The sequence below is a fragment of the Giraffa tippelskirchi genome, chromosome 11 (genome assembly GCF_054371585.1).
Source record: "Giraffa tippelskirchi isolate mGirTip1 chromosome 11, T2T-mGirTip1v1.2.pri, whole genome shotgun sequence".
Classification (NCBI taxonomy): domain Eukaryota; kingdom Metazoa; phylum Chordata; class Mammalia; order Artiodactyla; family Giraffidae; genus Giraffa; species Giraffa tippelskirchi.
In genome coordinates, this window is record NC_137285.1 from 29,407,056 (window position 1) to 29,425,739 (window position 18,684).

Below are 18,684 nucleotides of genomic sequence, written 5' to 3' on the forward strand. Positions count from 1 at the left end.
TTCATGGCAGATAGATAGGCAAACAGTGGAAACAATGACTGGCTTTATTTTTGGGGGCTCCAAAATCACTGCAGATAGTGATTGAAGCCTTGAAATTAAAAGATGCTTACTCCCTGGAAGGAAAGTTATGACCAACCTAGACAGCATATTAAAAAGCAGAGATAGTACTTTGCCAACAAAGATCCATCTAGTCAAGGCTATGGTTTTTCCGGTGGTCATGTATGGATGTGAGAGCTGGACTGTGAAGAAAGCTGAGCACCAAATAATTGATGCTTTTGAACTGTGGTGTTGGAGAATACTCTTGAGAGTCCCTTGGACTGCAAGGAGATCCAATCAATCCATCCTAACGGAGACCAGTCCTGGGTGTTCATTGGAAGGACTGATGTTGAAGCTAAAACTCCTCTTTGGCCACCTGATGTGAAGAGCTGACTCATTTGAAAAGACCCTGATGCTGGGAAAGATTGAGGGCAGGAGGAGAAGGGCACGACAGAGGATGAGATGGTTGGATGACATCATCGACTCGATGGACATGGGTTTGGGTAAACTCTGGGAGCTGGTGATGGACAGGGATGCCTGGCATGCTGCGGTTCATGCGGTTGCAAAGAGTTGGACACGACTGAACGACTGAACTGAACTGAACTGAAAAGAGCTTAATTCTTGTTCTTGGAAATTACTTATCTTTGTTGTTTTAAAATAATTTTATCTTATATATTTTTTTCTATATGTAAATTTAAATTTCTTTTCTTAAAACTTGTCTTAGTTTACTATTCTGTACATTTTATTGCTTTTGTTATTAACTTTCCAACATTGTTTCATTTATTATGGGATCATATTGACATACTTGCTCCATTTTTTTTTGGTCTATTTTACATCTTAGTTACTCAAATCTGAAAATATTTAATTTCTTCTCTTGCTATTCATCTTCAGTTTGTGCCCTGTGCTAGGCTAACTCAGTTCAGTTCAGTCACTCAGTCATGTCCGACTCTTTGCCACCCCATGATTTGCAGCACACCAGGCCTCTGTGTCCATCACCAACTCCCGGAAGCTACCCAAACCCATGTCCATCGAGTCAGTGATGGCATCCAACCATCTCATCCTCTGTCATCCCCTTCTCCTCCTGCCCCCAATCCTACCCAGCATTAGAGTCTTTTCCAATGAGTCAACTCTTCGCGTGAGGTGGCCAAAGTATTGGAGTTTCAGCTTCAACATCAGTCCTTCCAATGAACACCCAGGATTGATCTCCTTTAGGATGGATTGACTGGATCTCCTTGCAGTCCAAGGGACTCTCAAGAGTCTTCTCCAACACCACAGTTCAAAAGCATCAATTATTTGGTGCTCAGCTTTCTTCACCGTCCAACTCTCACATCCATACATGGCCACTGGAAAAACCATAGCCTTGACTAGACGGACCTTTGTTGGCAAAGTAATGTCTCTGCTTTTAAATATACTATCTAGGTTGGCCGTAACCTTCCTTCCAAGGAGTAAGCGTCTTTTAATTTCATGGCTGCTATCACCATCAGCAGTGATTTTGGAGCCCCCAAAAATAAAGTCTGACATTGTTTCCACTGTTTCCCCATCTATTTGCCATGAAGTGATGGGACCAGATGCCATGATGTTAGTTTTTTGAACGCTGAGCTTTAAGTCAACTTTTTCACTCTCCTCTTTCACTTTCATCAAGAGGCTCTTTAGTTCTTCTTCACTTTCTGCCGTAAGGGTGGTGTCATCTAAGTTCTTCTTCACTTGCTGCCATAAGGGTGGTGTCATCTGCATATCGGAGGTTATTGATATTTCTCCCGGCAATCTTGATTCCAGCTTGTGCTTCCTCCAGCCCAGCGTTTCTCATGATGTACTCTGCATATAAGTTAAATAAGCAGGGTGACAATATTCAGCCTTGACACACTCCTTTTCCTATTTGGAACCAGTCTGTTGTTCCATGTCCAGTTCTAACTGTTGCTTCCTGACCTGCATACAGGTTTCTCAAGAGACAGGTCAGATGGTCTAGTATGCCCATCTCTTTCAGAATTTTCCACAGTTTATTGTGATCCACACAGTCAAAGGCTTTGGCATAGTCAATAAAGCATAGGTAGATGTTTTTCTGGAACTCTCTTGCTTTTTCGATGATCCAGCGAATATTGGCAATTTGATGTCTGGTTCCTCTGCTTTTTCTAAAACCAGCTTGAACATCTGGAAGTTCACGGTTCATGTATTGCTGAAGCCTGGCTTGGAGAATTTTGAGCATTACTTTACTAGCATGTGAGATGAGTGCAATTGTGCAGTAGTTTGAGCATTCTTTGGCATTGCCTTTCTTTCGGATTGGAATGAAAACTGACCTTTTCCAGTCCTGTGTCCACTGCTGAGTTTTCCAAATTTGCTGGCATATCGAGTGCAGCACTTTCACAGCATCATCTTTGAGGATTTGAAATAGCTCAACTGGAATTCCGTCGCCTCCACTAGCTTCGTTCATAGTGATGCTTTCTAAGACCCACTTGACTTCACATTCCAGGATGTCTGGCTCTAGGTGAGTGATCAAACCATCGTGATTACCTGGATCGTGAAGATCTTTTTTGTACAATTCTTCTGTGTATTCTTGCCACTTCTTCCCTAAAGAGGAAGATATTCTAATCTTTGGAACCCATGTTATTTTACACAGTGAGAGACTTTGCATCTGTGATTAAATTAAAAGTCTTGTAATTCGGATTATCCTGATCATCAAGTGGGCCCAGTATAATCACCAGGGTCTTTAGGAGAGGAGACAGGAGGGTAGAGTCAGTAACAGGAGATGTGATGTAACCACTGCAGTGGGGGTGACATGAAGTGGATTCAGGTGAAGGGATGCAGGCAGCTTTGTTATGCTGGGCAAAGCAAGGGATCAGACTGGCTGCGCAGACCTCCAGAGGGAACCAGCCTGGACCTCAGCTCTGTGACTCTGATTCTGATGTTCTGAACTCCAGACCTAGAAGGTCAAGATTGGTCTTGCTTTACGCCACTGACTATTGCTAATAGTTATAGCAGCATTCAGGAACTGATACACATGCTGGTGGACACTAGTTAATAAATTTTTTCTCCCAAATTCTCTTGGAGAATTATTTGATTACATATGACTTTTCCCCCAAATGCTGCTAGAGGGCTATAATTATGTCCATTACTGTTTACATATATGGAAATGCTAAAATAACCAGTCATTTTTTGTGCTGTGATTACTAAAAGTCTCACTCACTCAAGTTAATCATCGAAAGAACATAACTAGAAAGAGAAGCTATGTTTTTATTAGTTGATATATACTGTATTTTGTCTCTTTTCCTTCTCAGTTACTTTTAAGTGGATTTACCTCAAAATGAAGGTAAATCCTTTTTACTCTGTTTCTTTTAACTGTTTTGTTCAGAAGCTTTGGTGATTCGACATCATAAGTCAGAGTATTATACAGCTGGCTCTTGAACAGTACAGGTTTGAACTTCATGGGTCCACTTTTACCATTTTCACTATAGTACTATCTATGTACTATAGTACTGTATGAGCTATGGTTGGTTGGTTGGCTTAATCCATGGATACAGGGAGCCAACAATAAAGTTACATGTGGATTTTTGGCTGCATTGTGGGTAAGCACTACTAACCCAGTGTTGTGCAAGAGTCACCTGTCTTAGACAATCAGGAAGGATGAGAAACTCCTCAGTTTTATTTTCCCTTCCTGTAATTTGTCACTATCAGCTGATATAGAAAATTTGCACCATTAAATAATGCTGGACCAATCTCCTAATCTGTCAAAATGTCATGGAAATTACTTTTTCACTACTGTATTTAACAGAAATATATTGAGAACTTTCTGTGTATCTGATCTGGCAGATTGCAACACTTATGGAGGTTATAGTTAGGGTGGCCACATTGCACCACCTAGCAGGCACCCCCAATCAAAATGGAATATTGGCATAGATCTAGAAAAATTTAGATAGTCATATGGTGTTACAGAACAGTATTTAATAAAACTTTTTAAAATGTCATATTGAGAAAAATAAAGTGTAACCTAAGAATTTTTACTGACATTTTGTTAGCTTGCAGTTCTTGCATGAAATGTCTAGCCTCACTGAGGATTAAATTTAAATCCTTTTCAACCAGGCTTGGTTGAAAAACAAGCTCTGTTGCCAGAACTTTAAATGTAATGCTGCTGGATACCATGAGATTTGATCTTCTTTGTTTCCATGAATGCCATTTTTATCATCAAGAAAATAAAAGAGTAAAAATTGCATATGTAAGAGTTAGGTAAAAATTGCAAGTAACCGCACTAGCTATCCTAACGATAACACAAGATATAAAACAGTTCTTAAAACTAAAATATCATTAGTGAAACAAACTAGTTTTAATGTCTTCTTGTGAAATTTTTATTGCCTTGAGAAGTAGCTTAATTTGAGTGTTAATTGCTACTGAAAATCTTGGAGAACATCCATTTTCCAGATCATGACTGTTAGTGTGCTATTTGTGATGAACAATGATAGTATTTGTCACCAAGTTCTTTCAAAACAATTAAGTAATTTCCCAGTGATAAAAGAAGTCTGTTTCTGATGGGAATTTCTTCATTGTAAAATAATATGATAGAGCTGTAATTATAGTGGTTGAGTAATTGAAAATGAAAATAAATAGGTTTCCAAATTAGTTGTCTTAACATAGAACATTTGAAATGCCAGTAACTAGCAATTATTTATAAATGCTCATAAAAAATGAACCAAAACATACTAACTAATAAGCTTTTATCTTCTAATGAATGTGGAGCCAAAGCTATTAATTTAAATTGTAAAAATTTTAAACACTCTTTATATAAACTTGCAGCAACTTGTATTGACTATAATAACATGTAGCTACATAGCTAATAGAAAAGCATCTTGGAAGGACTTTCATAATGAGATAATAAATTGTAATGACCAAGAATAATACAATGAAGTAACTGATTTCCAGTTTTTCAGTGATGCTCATTCTAAAACAACTCTGGAGTTCTTTTAAGAAATAAAATTTAATACAGGATTATAGTAGAGACTGCAAACTAATAGTATTTTGAGGTTATCCCAGTGCAGCTAGAAGAAAGAAGAGTTCATTTCAGTAGATGCTCTAGGCACAGTTTCAAGATTTGTGACCTAGAAAGGGGTTACTATTTAGTACAATTGTAGGTCAGTTGGCACAGTACCGAGCAAACCCAATGAATTACAGCATAGGCAGGATTTTTTTTTGAGGCAAAAAGCCTATTAGCCACTATTACCAACATTATAAAAGAATAGCAACATAATGGGTTTGTCCCAATAAAACAAAATACTTGCTTAGCACATAATATAGTCAGGTGAAGTTCATGTACTTTCCGTATGTTTTCTCATTTCTTCCTTATAGAAACCCTGTGTTGTGGGCGTGTTATTTTATCTCCATCTTACAGACAGGAATCTCGGTTTGCCTCCCATCCCTCGGTCCTCTTGCCTTTGTTATCTGCCGCCCTGCTGTGCTGCGCTGGTTTAGGTGCTCAGTCCTGCCTGACTCTTTGTGATTCCATGACTGTAGCCTGCTTGGCATCTCTGTCCTTCCACAAGGGCTTGTGCTGAAATCGTCGATGGCTTCCTCATTTGCTGAAAGTATTCAGTTTGATTGTATTTGACCTTTGATGGTGTTTGCTCATCTTAAAGCTTTTGACTCTGATTTGGTGAAATCACATTCCCAGGGTTTTCTACCTTTTTTCAGAATTCTAGCCAGCCCTTTAAATGCTTTTCTTCCCCAGGGTTTGCTTTGCCCCTGTATCCCTGCTCTAAGTAGTAATACTGGGCAAATTCTTCCTTAGTCCTGATTTTTAGGGGGTGATGTATTCAAGGTTCTTTCATGTTGTAACATGTACCACAATTTCTTTTCTTTTTATGGCAGAGTAACAACCCATGATGTATATGTATATACAGCACTTGGTTTATCCATTCATCTGTTGACGACACATGCATTATGTGTCACCTTTTCACTGTTGTGAATGACACTGCTATGAGAAAGGGTGTACAAATATCAGCTGTAGTCTCTTCTTTTAATTTTTGGGGGCATGTTCCTAAGAGTGGAATTGCTGGATCATATGGTAATTCTGTGTTTCACTTTTTGAGAACAAAGCACAATTTTTAAAAGGTTGAAAAAACTGCATATTGTGAGGACATGTCAGTGATTCATTTAACTCATTAAAGAGGGAACCAGCATCCTGATTTTAGCAGCCACACTGGCAAAGTTGCCTGGGAGCCACGCCTAAATAATGCTGAAAGACTCTTGTCGGTATGTGGCAATGTCTCAACAGTTACTTCATTTTTATCCAGCCCTGTTTCTAGAGGTGATTTGTGGTATCTAATAATAACAAAAATACGTTGAAGTAATTGAAATAGTACTAAATGTTCAGGAGCCATACAATGATAGTCATATCAGGAGGTAAGCTATGCATTAATTCAATTGGCTATAACAGGGATCCCCAAAGCCCCAGGCTGGGGACTAGTACCAGTACTTGTTAGGAAATGGGCTGCACAGCAGAAGATGAGCAGTTGGTGGAGGGCAAGTGAAGCTTTATCTGCCGCTCCCCATTGCTCACCTTACGCCTGAACCACCCCGCTCCCCACCACCTTCGTGGAAAAATTGTCTTCTAGGAAACCAGTTCCTGATGCCAAAAAGGTTGGGGACTGCTGGGCTCTAGGGCTTAGCTTTTAGTTCCCTGACTGCCAGACAAAAAGGAGAACATGATGATAGGCTTGTATTTCCCAGTAATAGGAAGCACATACAAAGATCTTTTGTAAGGCACTTAGATCAAATATGCCTAGCACACAGTAAATACCTGTATAATGATATTATAGTTTTAGATGGATTAAACAAATGAAAAATTAAATTAAAAAATTCATCTTCAAAATGTTCATATCATGATCACTGACTGAAATAAGATAACATGGCCTTAATAACAGGCTTATAAAAGATACATCGGCACTGTTATCTGACCCTTAAATATAAGTTTAGGACATGGTATTTTATCATAATACCACGAATGCATATTTGAAATACTGAGGCTTAAAGATGCAGTTTTTGATGATTTGATAAGACACAGTAGTTATGTTGTTTAAGTGGTTAAGTTGTGTCTGACTCTTTTGTGACCCCATGAACTATAGCCTGCCAGGCTCCTCTGGGATTTTCCATGGGAAATTCCAGTCCATGAGATTTCCCAGGCAAGAATACTGGAGTAGGTTGCCATTTCCTTCTCCAGGGGATCTTCCTGACTCACAAGTCCAACCCGTGTCTCCTGTATTGGCAGGCAGGTTGTTTACTATCTGAGCCACTAAGGAAGCCCTCCACAGCAGTTAGAGGAGGTAATAAAATAGCTTTTAATGTATATACTTTTGGAATACCAATCATTTTGATGGATCATTCAGTGCAGTTCAGTCACTCAGTTGTGTCCGACTCTTTGCAACCTCATAGACTGCAGCACGCCAGGCTTCCCTGTCCATCATCAACTCTTGGAGCTTACTCAAACTCATGTCCATCGAGTTGATGATGCCATCCAACGAACTCATACTCTGTCGTCCCCTTCTCCTGCCTTCAACCTTTCCCAACATGAGGATCTTTTCAAATGAGTCAGTTCTTCACATATGGTGGCCAAAGTATTGGAGTTCCAGCTTCAGCATCAGTCCTTCCAATTGATATTTGGAACTGATTTCATTTAGGATGCACTGGTTGGATCTCCTTGCAGTCCAAAGGATTCTCAAGAGTCTTCTCCAAGAACAGAGTTCAAAAGCATCAATTCATCGGCATTCAGCTTTCTTTATACTCCAACACTCACATCCATACATGACTACTGGAAGAACCATAGCTTTGACTAGACGGACCTTTGTTGGCAAAGTAATGTCCCTGCTTTTTAATATGCTGTCTAGGTTGGTCATAACTTTCCTTCCAAGGAATAAGCGTCTTTTAATTTCATGGCTACAATCACCATATGCAGTGATTTTGGAGCCAAAAAAAAAATAAAATCTGTCACTGTTTCCACTATTTCTCCGTCTATTTGCCGTGAAGTGATGGGACCAGATGCCATGATCTTAGTTTTCTGAATATTGAGCTTTAAGCCAACTTTTCCACTCTCCTCTTTCACTTTCAACAAGAGGCTCTTTAGTTCTTCTTTACTTTCTGCCATAAGGGTGGTGTCATCTGTATATCTGAGGTTATTGATATTTCTCCCGGCAATCTTGATTCCAGCTTGTGCTTCATTCAGCCCAGCATTTCTCATGATGTACTCTGCATATAAGTTAAATAAGCAGGGTGACAATATACAGCCTTGACATACTTCTTTCCCAATTTGGAAACAATGTATTGTTCCATGTCGGGTTCTAACTGTTGCTTCTTGACCTGCATACAGATTTCTCAGGAGGCAGGTCAGGTGGTCTCATAGTCCCATCTCTTGAAGAATTTTCCAGTTTATTGTGATCCACACAGTCAAAGGCTTTGGCATAGTCAATAAAGAAGATATAGATGTTTTTCTGGAACTCTCTTGATTTTTCAATGATCCAGCAGATGTTGGCAATTTGATCTCTGGTTCTTCTGCCTTTTCTAAATCATGCTTGAACATCTGGAAGTTCATGGTTCATGTACTATTGAAACCCTGCTTGGAGAATTTTGAGCATTACTTGCTAGCGTCTGAGATGAGTGCAATTGTGTGGTAGTTTGGACATTCTTGGCATTGCCTTTCTTTGTGATTGGAATGAAAACTGACCTTTTCCAGTCCTGTGGCCACTGCTGAGTTTTCCAAATTTGCTGGCATATTGAATACAACAATTTCACAGCATCATCTTTTAGAATTTGAAATAATTCAACTAGAATTCCATCACCTCCACTAGCTTTGTTCGTAGTGATACTTCCTAAGGCCTACTTCACTTCACATTCCAGGATGTTTGGCTCTAGGTGAGTGATCACACCATCATGATTATCTGGGTCGTGAAGATCTTTTTTGTATAGTTCTTCTGTGTATTCTTGCCACCTCTTCTTAATATCTTCTGCTTCTGTTAGGTCCCTACCATTTCTGTCCTTTATTGAGCCCATCTTTGCAGGAAATATTCCCTTGGTGTCTCTAATTTTCTTGAAGAGATCTCTAGTCGTTCCCATTCTATTGTTTTCCTCTATTTCTTTACACTGATCACTGAGGAAGGCTTTCTTATCTCTCCTTGCTATTCTTTGGAACTCTGCATTCAAATGGGTAGATCTTTCTTTTCTCCTTTACTTTATGCTTCTCTTCTTTTCACAGCTATTTGTAAGGCCTCCTCAGACAGCCATTTTGCTTTTTTGCATTTCTTTTTCTTGGGGATGGTCTTGCTCCTTGTCTCCCATTTCAGTCCATTTTAGTTTGCTGATTCCTAAAATGTCGATGTTCACTCTTGCCATCTCCTATTTGACCACTTCCAATTTGACTTGATTCATGGGCCTAACTTTTCAGGTTCCTATGCAATATTGCTCTTTGCCGCATCGGACCTTGCTTCCATCACCAGTCACATCCACAAATGGGTGTTGTTTTTGCTTTGGCTCCGTCTCTTCATTCTTCTGGAGTTATTTCTCCACTGATCTCCAGTAGCATATTGGGCACCTACCGACCTGGGGAGTTCATCTTTCAGTGTCCTATCTTTTTGCCTTTTCATACTGTTCATGGGGTTCTCAAGGCAGGAATACTGAAGTGGTTTGCCATTCTCTTCTCCGGTGGACCACATTTTGTCAGAATTCTCCACCATGACCCGTCTGTCTTGGGTGGCCCTACACGGCATGGCTCATAGCTTCACTGAGTTACACAAGGATGTGGTCCGTGTGATTAGATTAGTTAGTTTTCTGAGATTGTGGTTTTCTGTCTGTTTGCCCTCTGATGGAGAAGGATAAGAGGCTTATGGAAGCTTCCTAATGGGAAAGACTGACTGAGGGGGAAACTGGATCTTGTTCTGATGGGCGTTGCCATGCTCAGTAAATCTTTAGTCCAATTTTCTGTTGGTGGGTGGAGCTATTTCTCACTTCTAATAATAATATTAGATACTATTATTTAATAAAAATAAGCTATTATCTCTTCCTGTTTAAATATTTGCATTTTGATTTGAAGTTGATGATCTGTTTCATTTTGATCATATCAAAAGTCTATGGATAGATAATATTTTGTGAATTTTGAATACTTGAAAATAAGGATGCTTAAGCCCAAAATGGTTTACACCTTGGACATTTTTGTGCATATTCTTAGTTCAGCATCTAAAATTAAAATTAAAAGACCTGAGCATGATGCCACAATGCTGAGTTTGACTTTGAATACTAACAACCCAATGTGTGTCAGAATGACATTTCGCTGGCAAATAAATGTATTAAGGTGTTAAACATGTTTCTAGGGTCATATATTCTTAGAATCTCTGTGTCTTGATATAATTCAACTTTAAAAAGTTGTAAAATTAAAACTTTGGAGAGAGGCAAAAAACTGAGGTAAGCAGCTATTTAGTGGATTTCCAAACCTTTTTCTACTATTGTTGAATATAGCATAACATGTACAAATTTTGTACATACTTTTGATACTTTCTACTCTTTTGCATAATCCAAATCTTATTTGAATATTTCTCTAATCATTTACTTGTATGAGTTATTGAGGATAATTTTTCTTTTCTTTCTCAAATGTATATATAATCCAGTGTTATATATATAGTTTTATTTTTATTTTACTTTTATTGAAATATAGTTGATTTGTACTGTTAATTTCTGCTGTACAGCAAAGTGATTCAGTTTTACATATGCATATTCTTTTTCATATTCTTTTCCATTATGGTTTATCACTAGATATTGAATATAGTTCCCCATGTGCTGTACAGTAGGTCCTTGTTGTTTATTCATCCTATATATAATAGTTTGTGTCTGCTAATCCCAAACTCCCACTCCATGCCTCCACCACCCCCCTTGTAGTTTTACATACATATAAATTATTTTTGTAATTTGCTGTTGAGTAAAAGACACGTGAAATATTTTCTCTTGGCTTCTTATTTATTTTTAACTAAAATTTATCCTACTTTGGGGGGAAGAATAATGGTAATATTTAGCAGTTTTATGCTTTTATGACAACACCAACTAACTCCCTGGTATAATTAGTGTTGTGTTAGGGTAAAGCAATTATTGGTAAAGTACTGTGATGAAGTTTGAACTTGCAAGTGCTGAGAGGATGTCTGTAGACTCATTAGAAAGACACAAAAGATACCCGAGCTATTGTGATACTTGTTGATGTTAGAAGAGCAAGCATATTTGTGCTGCTAATCTTTGAACCCTTTTTATTCTGGTGCTGAATGTGTTCTTAAAAACAGCAGTAAACACACACAGGCATGCATAATTTTTTCTAGGATTATAGAGTCAACATCTTCTTGAGGCAAAAATGGAACGATCCCAGGTTGAAGCTCCCTAGTGATTTCCGGGGCTCGGATGCGCTGACCGTGGACCCTACAATGTACAAGTGTCTGTGGAAACCTGATTTATTTTTTGCAAATGAAAAAAGTGCCAATTTTCATGATGTCACCCAGGAAAACATCCTTCTCTTCATTTTTCGAGATGGAGATGTCCTTGTCAGCATGAGGTACTCTTTTAATGGCTTACATTTGTGGATTTATATTTTTCTTTAAAAATCAATGTGTTACAGAGGCATGTATTAAGCAGGTTCTAAGACCTCTGCTTCTGCTTTCAGGTTATCTATTACTCTTTCCTGCCCTTTGGACTTGACCTTGTTTCCCATGGATACACAGCGTTGCAAGATGCAACTTGAGAGCTGTATGTAAATGAGACCCTAAGTGACTATAGGAATAAAATGCTTAAAATTTTGAGACAATATATGCTACTAATATCATAGATAACAATGGTGAAACTAATGCTTTTGATTACAAATTGGCATTAGGATTGGAGAAGGGAAAGGCTACCCACTCCAGTATTCTGGCCTGGAGAATTCCATGGACTGTATAGTCCACGGGGTCTCAAAGAGTTGGACATGACTGAAAGACTTTCACTTCGCTTCATTTCAGGCATTAGAATAGTAGCTCAGAAGGTAAAGAATCCGCCTGCAATGTGGGAGACCTGGGTTTGATCTCTGGATTTGGAAGATACCCTGGAGAAGGGATCGATTACCCACTCCTGTTTTCTTTGCCTGGAGAATTCCATGGACAGAGGAGCCTGCCAGGCTACAGTCCATGGAGTCCCAAAGAGTCGTACATGACTGAGTGACTTTCAGTTCACTTCAGGCATTAGAATAATTTATGTAGGGAAATTATAAATTTTACATTTTTAATATTTAATATTTTATTAGAATTATGTTTTGCTGTATAATTTGTACTAAGATAGATAATCTTTTTGGTATTTTGTTTGGGCATTTTATTAGTTTTTTTTAATTTCAGTTGAGTTGTTGTAGGTGTAGTTGTACAATTCTAACATTCCAATTGCCATCGTCATCTGAATTAGTAATATAGGCAAGGTAAAGGAGAAAATGATGTCTGTCCTAATAACTTTTCTAATGTTAAAACTACATTTTTCACAGCAGAAAATGTGAAATACTCTGAAAAAAATATTGACTAAATTTTACCAAGCATTCACTTTCTATGGATCTATAAAAAAATTGTTTACAAAATTGGATTTTGGATTTTCTTTGCTTCTGTGATCATGTATTTTTCAGTTTCTGAAATATATATTGGATTTCTTCACCAAAAGGATTATCTCTAAAATATGGTAATTTGCTGTGAAGCTTGTCACATGAAAATAAAAGTAGGTAATAAAACTTGAAAAGCTAACACAAATGTAAGGAGTCTTCAGCCTGAATACCCATATACTGTGTCCTATTTCTACAGAGAATAACCTTATAAAATGTATTGTATGTACTTGATGATATGTTTTAAAGTTACTTAGTGGTTATTTGTTGTTGTTGCTATTTATTGTGAATTTACTGAAGCTGGATCCTAAATTTAAGCAATATTTATTGCTTTCTGACTATAATTTGAGATTTTACAGATGTAAGTATATGTATGAACTTTGTGTATGTGTTGTATGTGTGTGTGTGTGTGTCAATATTTATTTGTATGAATTTCAAATGTGTATATATGTTCACTTCTGTTGCACTAAAGTATGGCTTTTAAAAATACAGGCTTGTAAGAGCTGAACGGTAGGCTATTACATAGTATAAACCCACGGGCCCTTGAATTGTAGCCAGGTTACCTAAGCCCACAGTGTGGGCTCCCGGAGGCGCTGATGATGGAGTGGTGTCCCTTTGAGGAGCAGTTTTATTGTTTTTCTGAGGCCATGCAACTCCTTTAGGGAAGTTGGTAGTTAATTCTTCCAGAAAATTTGTTTTGGTGCTTAAGTTTCTCTAAAAATTTCCAGGTAGCATATGGGCATGATTTGTAAATGTTTACATTCAGAAAGCTAGTATCACTTTTTTGTTACTATTTTATTGATGACAGTTCAGAATTCTGACAAAGACAAATGTACTACCATTTTTGACATCCTGGGATTTTAACTATTTGCCATATGCTGATTACTTTAGCTTGTCCTTCCTGTAAGCCAATTATCTGTAACTTTTGTGTGAATACTTGGCATTAGTGGCCATAGATTTTTACCTGTTTACATTTCTAACAAAAGTTTCATGTAAGAAAGGCCTAATGTTTTACCATTTCTATGTTTAATATTTGGACATTTCAATATTGAAGCTGTGTTAATATTATATCCCAAGCTAGTATCCTGTTTATTTTTGTTTATAGTTGGTTACACAACTGATGACTTACGATTTATCTGGCAGTCGGGGGATCCTGTCCAGTTAGAAAAAATTGCCTTGCCCCAATTTGATATTAAAAAGGAAGATATTGAATATGGTAACTGTACAAAATACTATAAAGGCACTGGTAAGTAATATCCTTTAAATTGAACAAAACTAAGTCCTATTCTAGAGATTTATTTCAATACTGTAATGTGCTAAGGACAGAATAGAGAAAACTAGTTAATAAGTTTGGAATTTATAAATGGTTCATACTGATATATTTACATCTTTCATAAAATTACATTCACTAAAGTTAAACATTTTTTTACTCAGTAGATAGTTTTGCTTTTCTTTATGTAATTACAGATAAAAGAATTTTCAATGTTTATTTTTTCTTTATATTTTATTCTCCAGGCAGTGGTATTCTTAGATGTTGCCAAGAAATTCTACTTTGGGAAGGGTCAGACATTATGGATATGAACCATGTAACCCATTTATAGTCACCTGTGGTCTTTAGGGCAGTTTTTTGATGTTGGTTGACTGCATATTCTTGATTTTCAAAAACATTCATCTTTATGCTCTGCAGGAAATAATAAGCACATGAGGTAATTGGACATTGGTAAATATTCACTACATAATATTCTTGGCCTAGGTTATGGAACAGCCAACTATGAAAGCTCAACAAATTAATCTCATTCATTAAATTACATCAAGCTTTGCAGAAGTGAAAATGCAGTACTCACTGATCAATACTTTCATAATATGATTAGTATTCAAACCTTTGAGTCTCCTATGGTAGTTATACGTTATTAAGGACTTTAGATATTAAATATAGTGCTATTTCCCTTAGCAATATAAATAAAAAGATGATTGAATTTTGATCATTACATTCATATTAATAATCAGTCTAACTTGTAAATTACCATACAGGTCTAAGTCTATATCAGGAAGTAAATCAAAGATATTTATGAATAAATGAAATTAAAGTTTAAGTTTTTGCAACATTTATGTTGACTTTGCAAAAATAAAAATATATAGTGTCATTGTGGAAAATTTGGAGAGATCAAATGTTTGAGCTAAAATGCTGCCATTGTGACATCATTAAGGAAGGACAAGATATGATTTAAAACATTCCTATTTGACACTAGAGTAGAAGCGTGAACAGTTGCATATTTGCATCATTGTAATAAACATGACACCGGCCCAAACGGAAATAAAGTTAGTTTAAGCATCCATTATCACTGACCTTCAAAAAAATTAACAGGTTATATAACATTTATATATAAAGAGTCCCTTCTCTTGTAGAGTTTATAGTATTTTAGGACAAGAAGCAAAATAAGCAAATACACTACTGAAAGAATTGTCAATTTTTTTTTTTAATGGAAAAAAGGAGCACTCTTAAAAATGTGACCATCACTGTACTCAATGAAGAAATCATAGATTTCAATGATTGTCGGATATGGATGTGATCTTTTTGCTCATTCTGAGCCAACTCCTGTATTGAACACATAAAATAACTGAAACACACGTTGAATGACTTACTGAATGTCAAGGACAAATCAGTGTCAGCCATGACCTGGGCACACTGTTCCTTCTCCTCTCGCTGCTCCTCACTCAAATTAAAGAGCCTGACTACAGTTTTTAGGGATTCTTAGAAATGAAATGAAAAAATGAACTTGAAAGCCAAGAGAAGTGTTTTTGGGAGGATTGTTGTATAGAAACACATTTAGTAGATGGCTTTTTGAGTTCTTGCTGTAAGGCATTGTTTTAAGTGCTTTGTAGGAATTCTATAATTTAATCCTCACAGGAATGTTATGAGTACAGTGAGTGTTATTATACTTGGAAAATAGTTACTCATATCCAGATTATATGCTTCACATTTCAAAGTGAATAATCTCTAAATTGTTTTGAGAAGCTTGAAATATCTTTTATTGAAGTTTTAAACTTCATCAAGAGATGGAAATAAAATTAGTAATTTTATATCTAATTTTATCTAGTATAAAATTATGTAAAAGCATTGAAAACTCTGATGGGATTCATTTTTTCACCTTTAAGCTCTGCCTTTAGAAGTTTGCATTTGGGGACTCAGCAGTAAATAAAGGATAGATCCCTGCTCTTTTATAGATCCAATGGCAAGCAAATAAACAAAATATAATTCCTTTTAGTTCTAAGAAGGAAATAGGTTGTGCTGTGATGGAGAGTATTTGGGGAAATACTCAAGATTTATGATTGTGATATTTTTTGGTTTATCATAAATGAGTCAATTATATCTCATTATTTACAGAAAATAACAAAAACTCAAGGCTAAGAGAGTAATAATTGAAACTATATTTCAGTAAACATGCTTTATCAACATTTATATGAATCATTGTATGTATATAAAAAAACATTTTAGTGTTTGGATAATACTTAGAAATGTATGTAGAAAAATAGAACATTCAAAATATATGGAATGCTTAACAGTGTAGAACAGTGGAAAAGACAGAGAGCAGCATGTACAAAAGGATGACCAATATTTTCTTTAATTTGTACAAAATTATCCAAAAATCATGATTTGGCTTTAACTTTATTAAAAATTATTGTATTTGTAATTGTAGAAATTACACAGGTGGAGAAAAATACGGATATGCAAGTATAATTCCAGCTCCAATTTCTATACTTACATTGGAAGCCCGAGTGAATAATAATCAAAGAAAGCCTCATAAGATATAGTAAATTGAATTCACCAATGAACATTTATATCAATTAGCTGCCCACCTGCCTCTCATAAATGTAACTACCACGAAAAGATCAAAAAAGATCAAGAAATGTTTCTGATAAAAGCTTATGGAGCAAATCACTGTTATAACCAAGCATATATTTTTCTGCCAAATGCATCCAAGTCCTGGGAAGCTCAGATGAAGGATTCAAGTTTCTAGGCTGTCATCTAAATGTGGGGGGATAGGATACAAAATTGCATTTTGTATCCTATTTTTGAAAGTAAGCAATTTTATAGAAAACTCTTATGATATTTGTGACAACCTAGGCTCCTAAAGATACATAATAAACACGTATGTGTCCTTCTCTACTTCATGGGCACTAACTGCTAACTTGCTTCAGTCGTGTTCGACTCTGTGCAACCCCATAGATGGCAGCCCACCAGGCTTCCCCATCCCTGGGACTCTCCAGGCAAGAATGCTGGAGTGGGTTGCCATTTCCTTCTCCAATGCATGAAAGGAAAAGTGAAAGTGAAGTCGCTCAGTCATGTCAGACTATTAGCGACCCCATGGACTGCAGCCTACCAGGCACCTCCGTCCATGGGATATTACAGGCAAGAGTGCACTAGGTAGGTGTGAAATTACCTTGAGCAAGTGATGCTCTTACAAAGCAAGTTACTTCAGAACCACTCGTGGAAAAGACTGTGGGCCTTCTTGATCACAGCAAATAGACTTGTAAAAGATTACATTTTGGAAGTTTTGCACATGATTGTTAGTTGGAAGCTTATGCTCTTATTTGTCCAGGCGGGAAGTTGAAATAAAAGATGGGCATTGAAAAGGGAGAGGAAGTTTCCATCGGTTTGCCTGTCGTGTCTTTTTAGAACCTGTGCATGATTTTCACAAATTGCTTAGTTTTAATGAAATTCAAGGGAATGGCAGCCCACTCCAGTATTTTTGCCTGGATAATTGCATGGACAGAGGAGCTCGACAGGCTACAGTCCATGGGGTCGCAAAGAGTCGGACACAACTGAGCAGCTAACATTTTCACTTTCAGTGAAATTAAAATTTAAAAAAGACAAACACTGTGCATTGTTTTTTTTTGATATAACATTTGGCATAATTAGAATTTACTTCAGTTCAAATCAGCTCTTTATATTTGTTATGTATTAGCCCTAATATCTCTCTAGTCTCTCCGAGGTATTGATCATTATAATTCACATTAGGAAAAGGATAGATTTCTAATCTAAGTTATTTGATAAAAGGATAAGAATAGCCATTCTTTTATTCAACAGTTTTTAAGATGTGGATTGTGTGCAATTACTGCTCTAGATACTACTAATGAATAAAAATGACAACTATTCTAGCATCTGAAGTATATGTCTTCTTCCCAACTAGCAAAAAGAGATAAATACATCTTTTTAAACTAAAGCATAGTAAAAAGTAATATTGCCTTTTGCCCCATAATTATTTTATTTATTCACTGTTCATTCATTTGTTTTGACATTTGACATTTAAGCTGAACACAGCTGAAAATATTTTAACTTTTTGAAATTCATACATAACCTTCCTTTTGTTGAATGGGAAATGACATTTTTATCTAAAGTAAGCATTAAAAAAAATCATCTCAGACATCTGGAAATGTCTCTTCTATGCCAATGCTGGGAGAATATTTGTGTCACTTATTTTCTTTCTCCAGTCCACAAAGGGGCTATTATGAGGCTGTCCATAATTTGTGATTAATTTGGGAGACTAGTTGATATCATGGCAGCTCTAGAATGATGTTGTAAAGTGGTGTCTGCTTTAGTCTACGTCTGTGAAAGTGAAATCCTTTCCTTCAATTAGGGAACATTCAAGGTCCTGGAGTGGAGCCAGGGGAGGCTTGGGAGAGATGTCAGATGTCGGCTGTCTGTAACCTTTTATCTTCATGGAATGGGGACATTATCGTTTCTTATCCTTGCTAATGTTTACCTCTAACATTGTCTTCAGGGTTAAGGTATAAATATGCATATGAGCTACTGTAGTTGGCCAGTCCTCCCAGGTAAGAAGAGGTCCACAGGGCTGAAAATTATGTTGACAATGCATAATCCAGGAGTGTTTCTTTGTAGACTTGCTCTGCTTCAGTTGGCTGTTCCCAGTGGCTCTCAGAGTACCCAGGGATAATAAAAAGTTTGAGTCATTGCAAAATCTCTGAACAAAGACTTAAAAGCTGAGACTGGGTATCACAGAGCAGCATGGATG

The 18,684-nt window shown here is 36.8% G+C and overlaps 1 protein-coding gene across 2 annotated transcripts in view; it reads left to right on the plus strand.

Moving 5' to 3' along the window:
- The window catches only part of GLRB (glycine receptor beta), an 84,611-nt gene that overhangs the window by 45,368 nt on the left and 20,559 nt on the right, over window positions 1-18,684 (plus strand). For both annotated transcript variants that reach the window (XM_081538003.1, XM_081538004.1), the window contains exons 5-7: window positions 11,364-11,593; window positions 11,702-11,784; window positions 13,755-13,895. In XM_081538003.1, coding sequence (XP_081394129.1) covers window positions 11,364-11,593; window positions 11,702-11,784; window positions 13,755-13,895 — 454 coding nt within the window. The remainder of the gene's footprint in view (window positions 1-11,363; window positions 11,594-11,701; window positions 11,785-13,754; window positions 13,896-18,684) is intronic.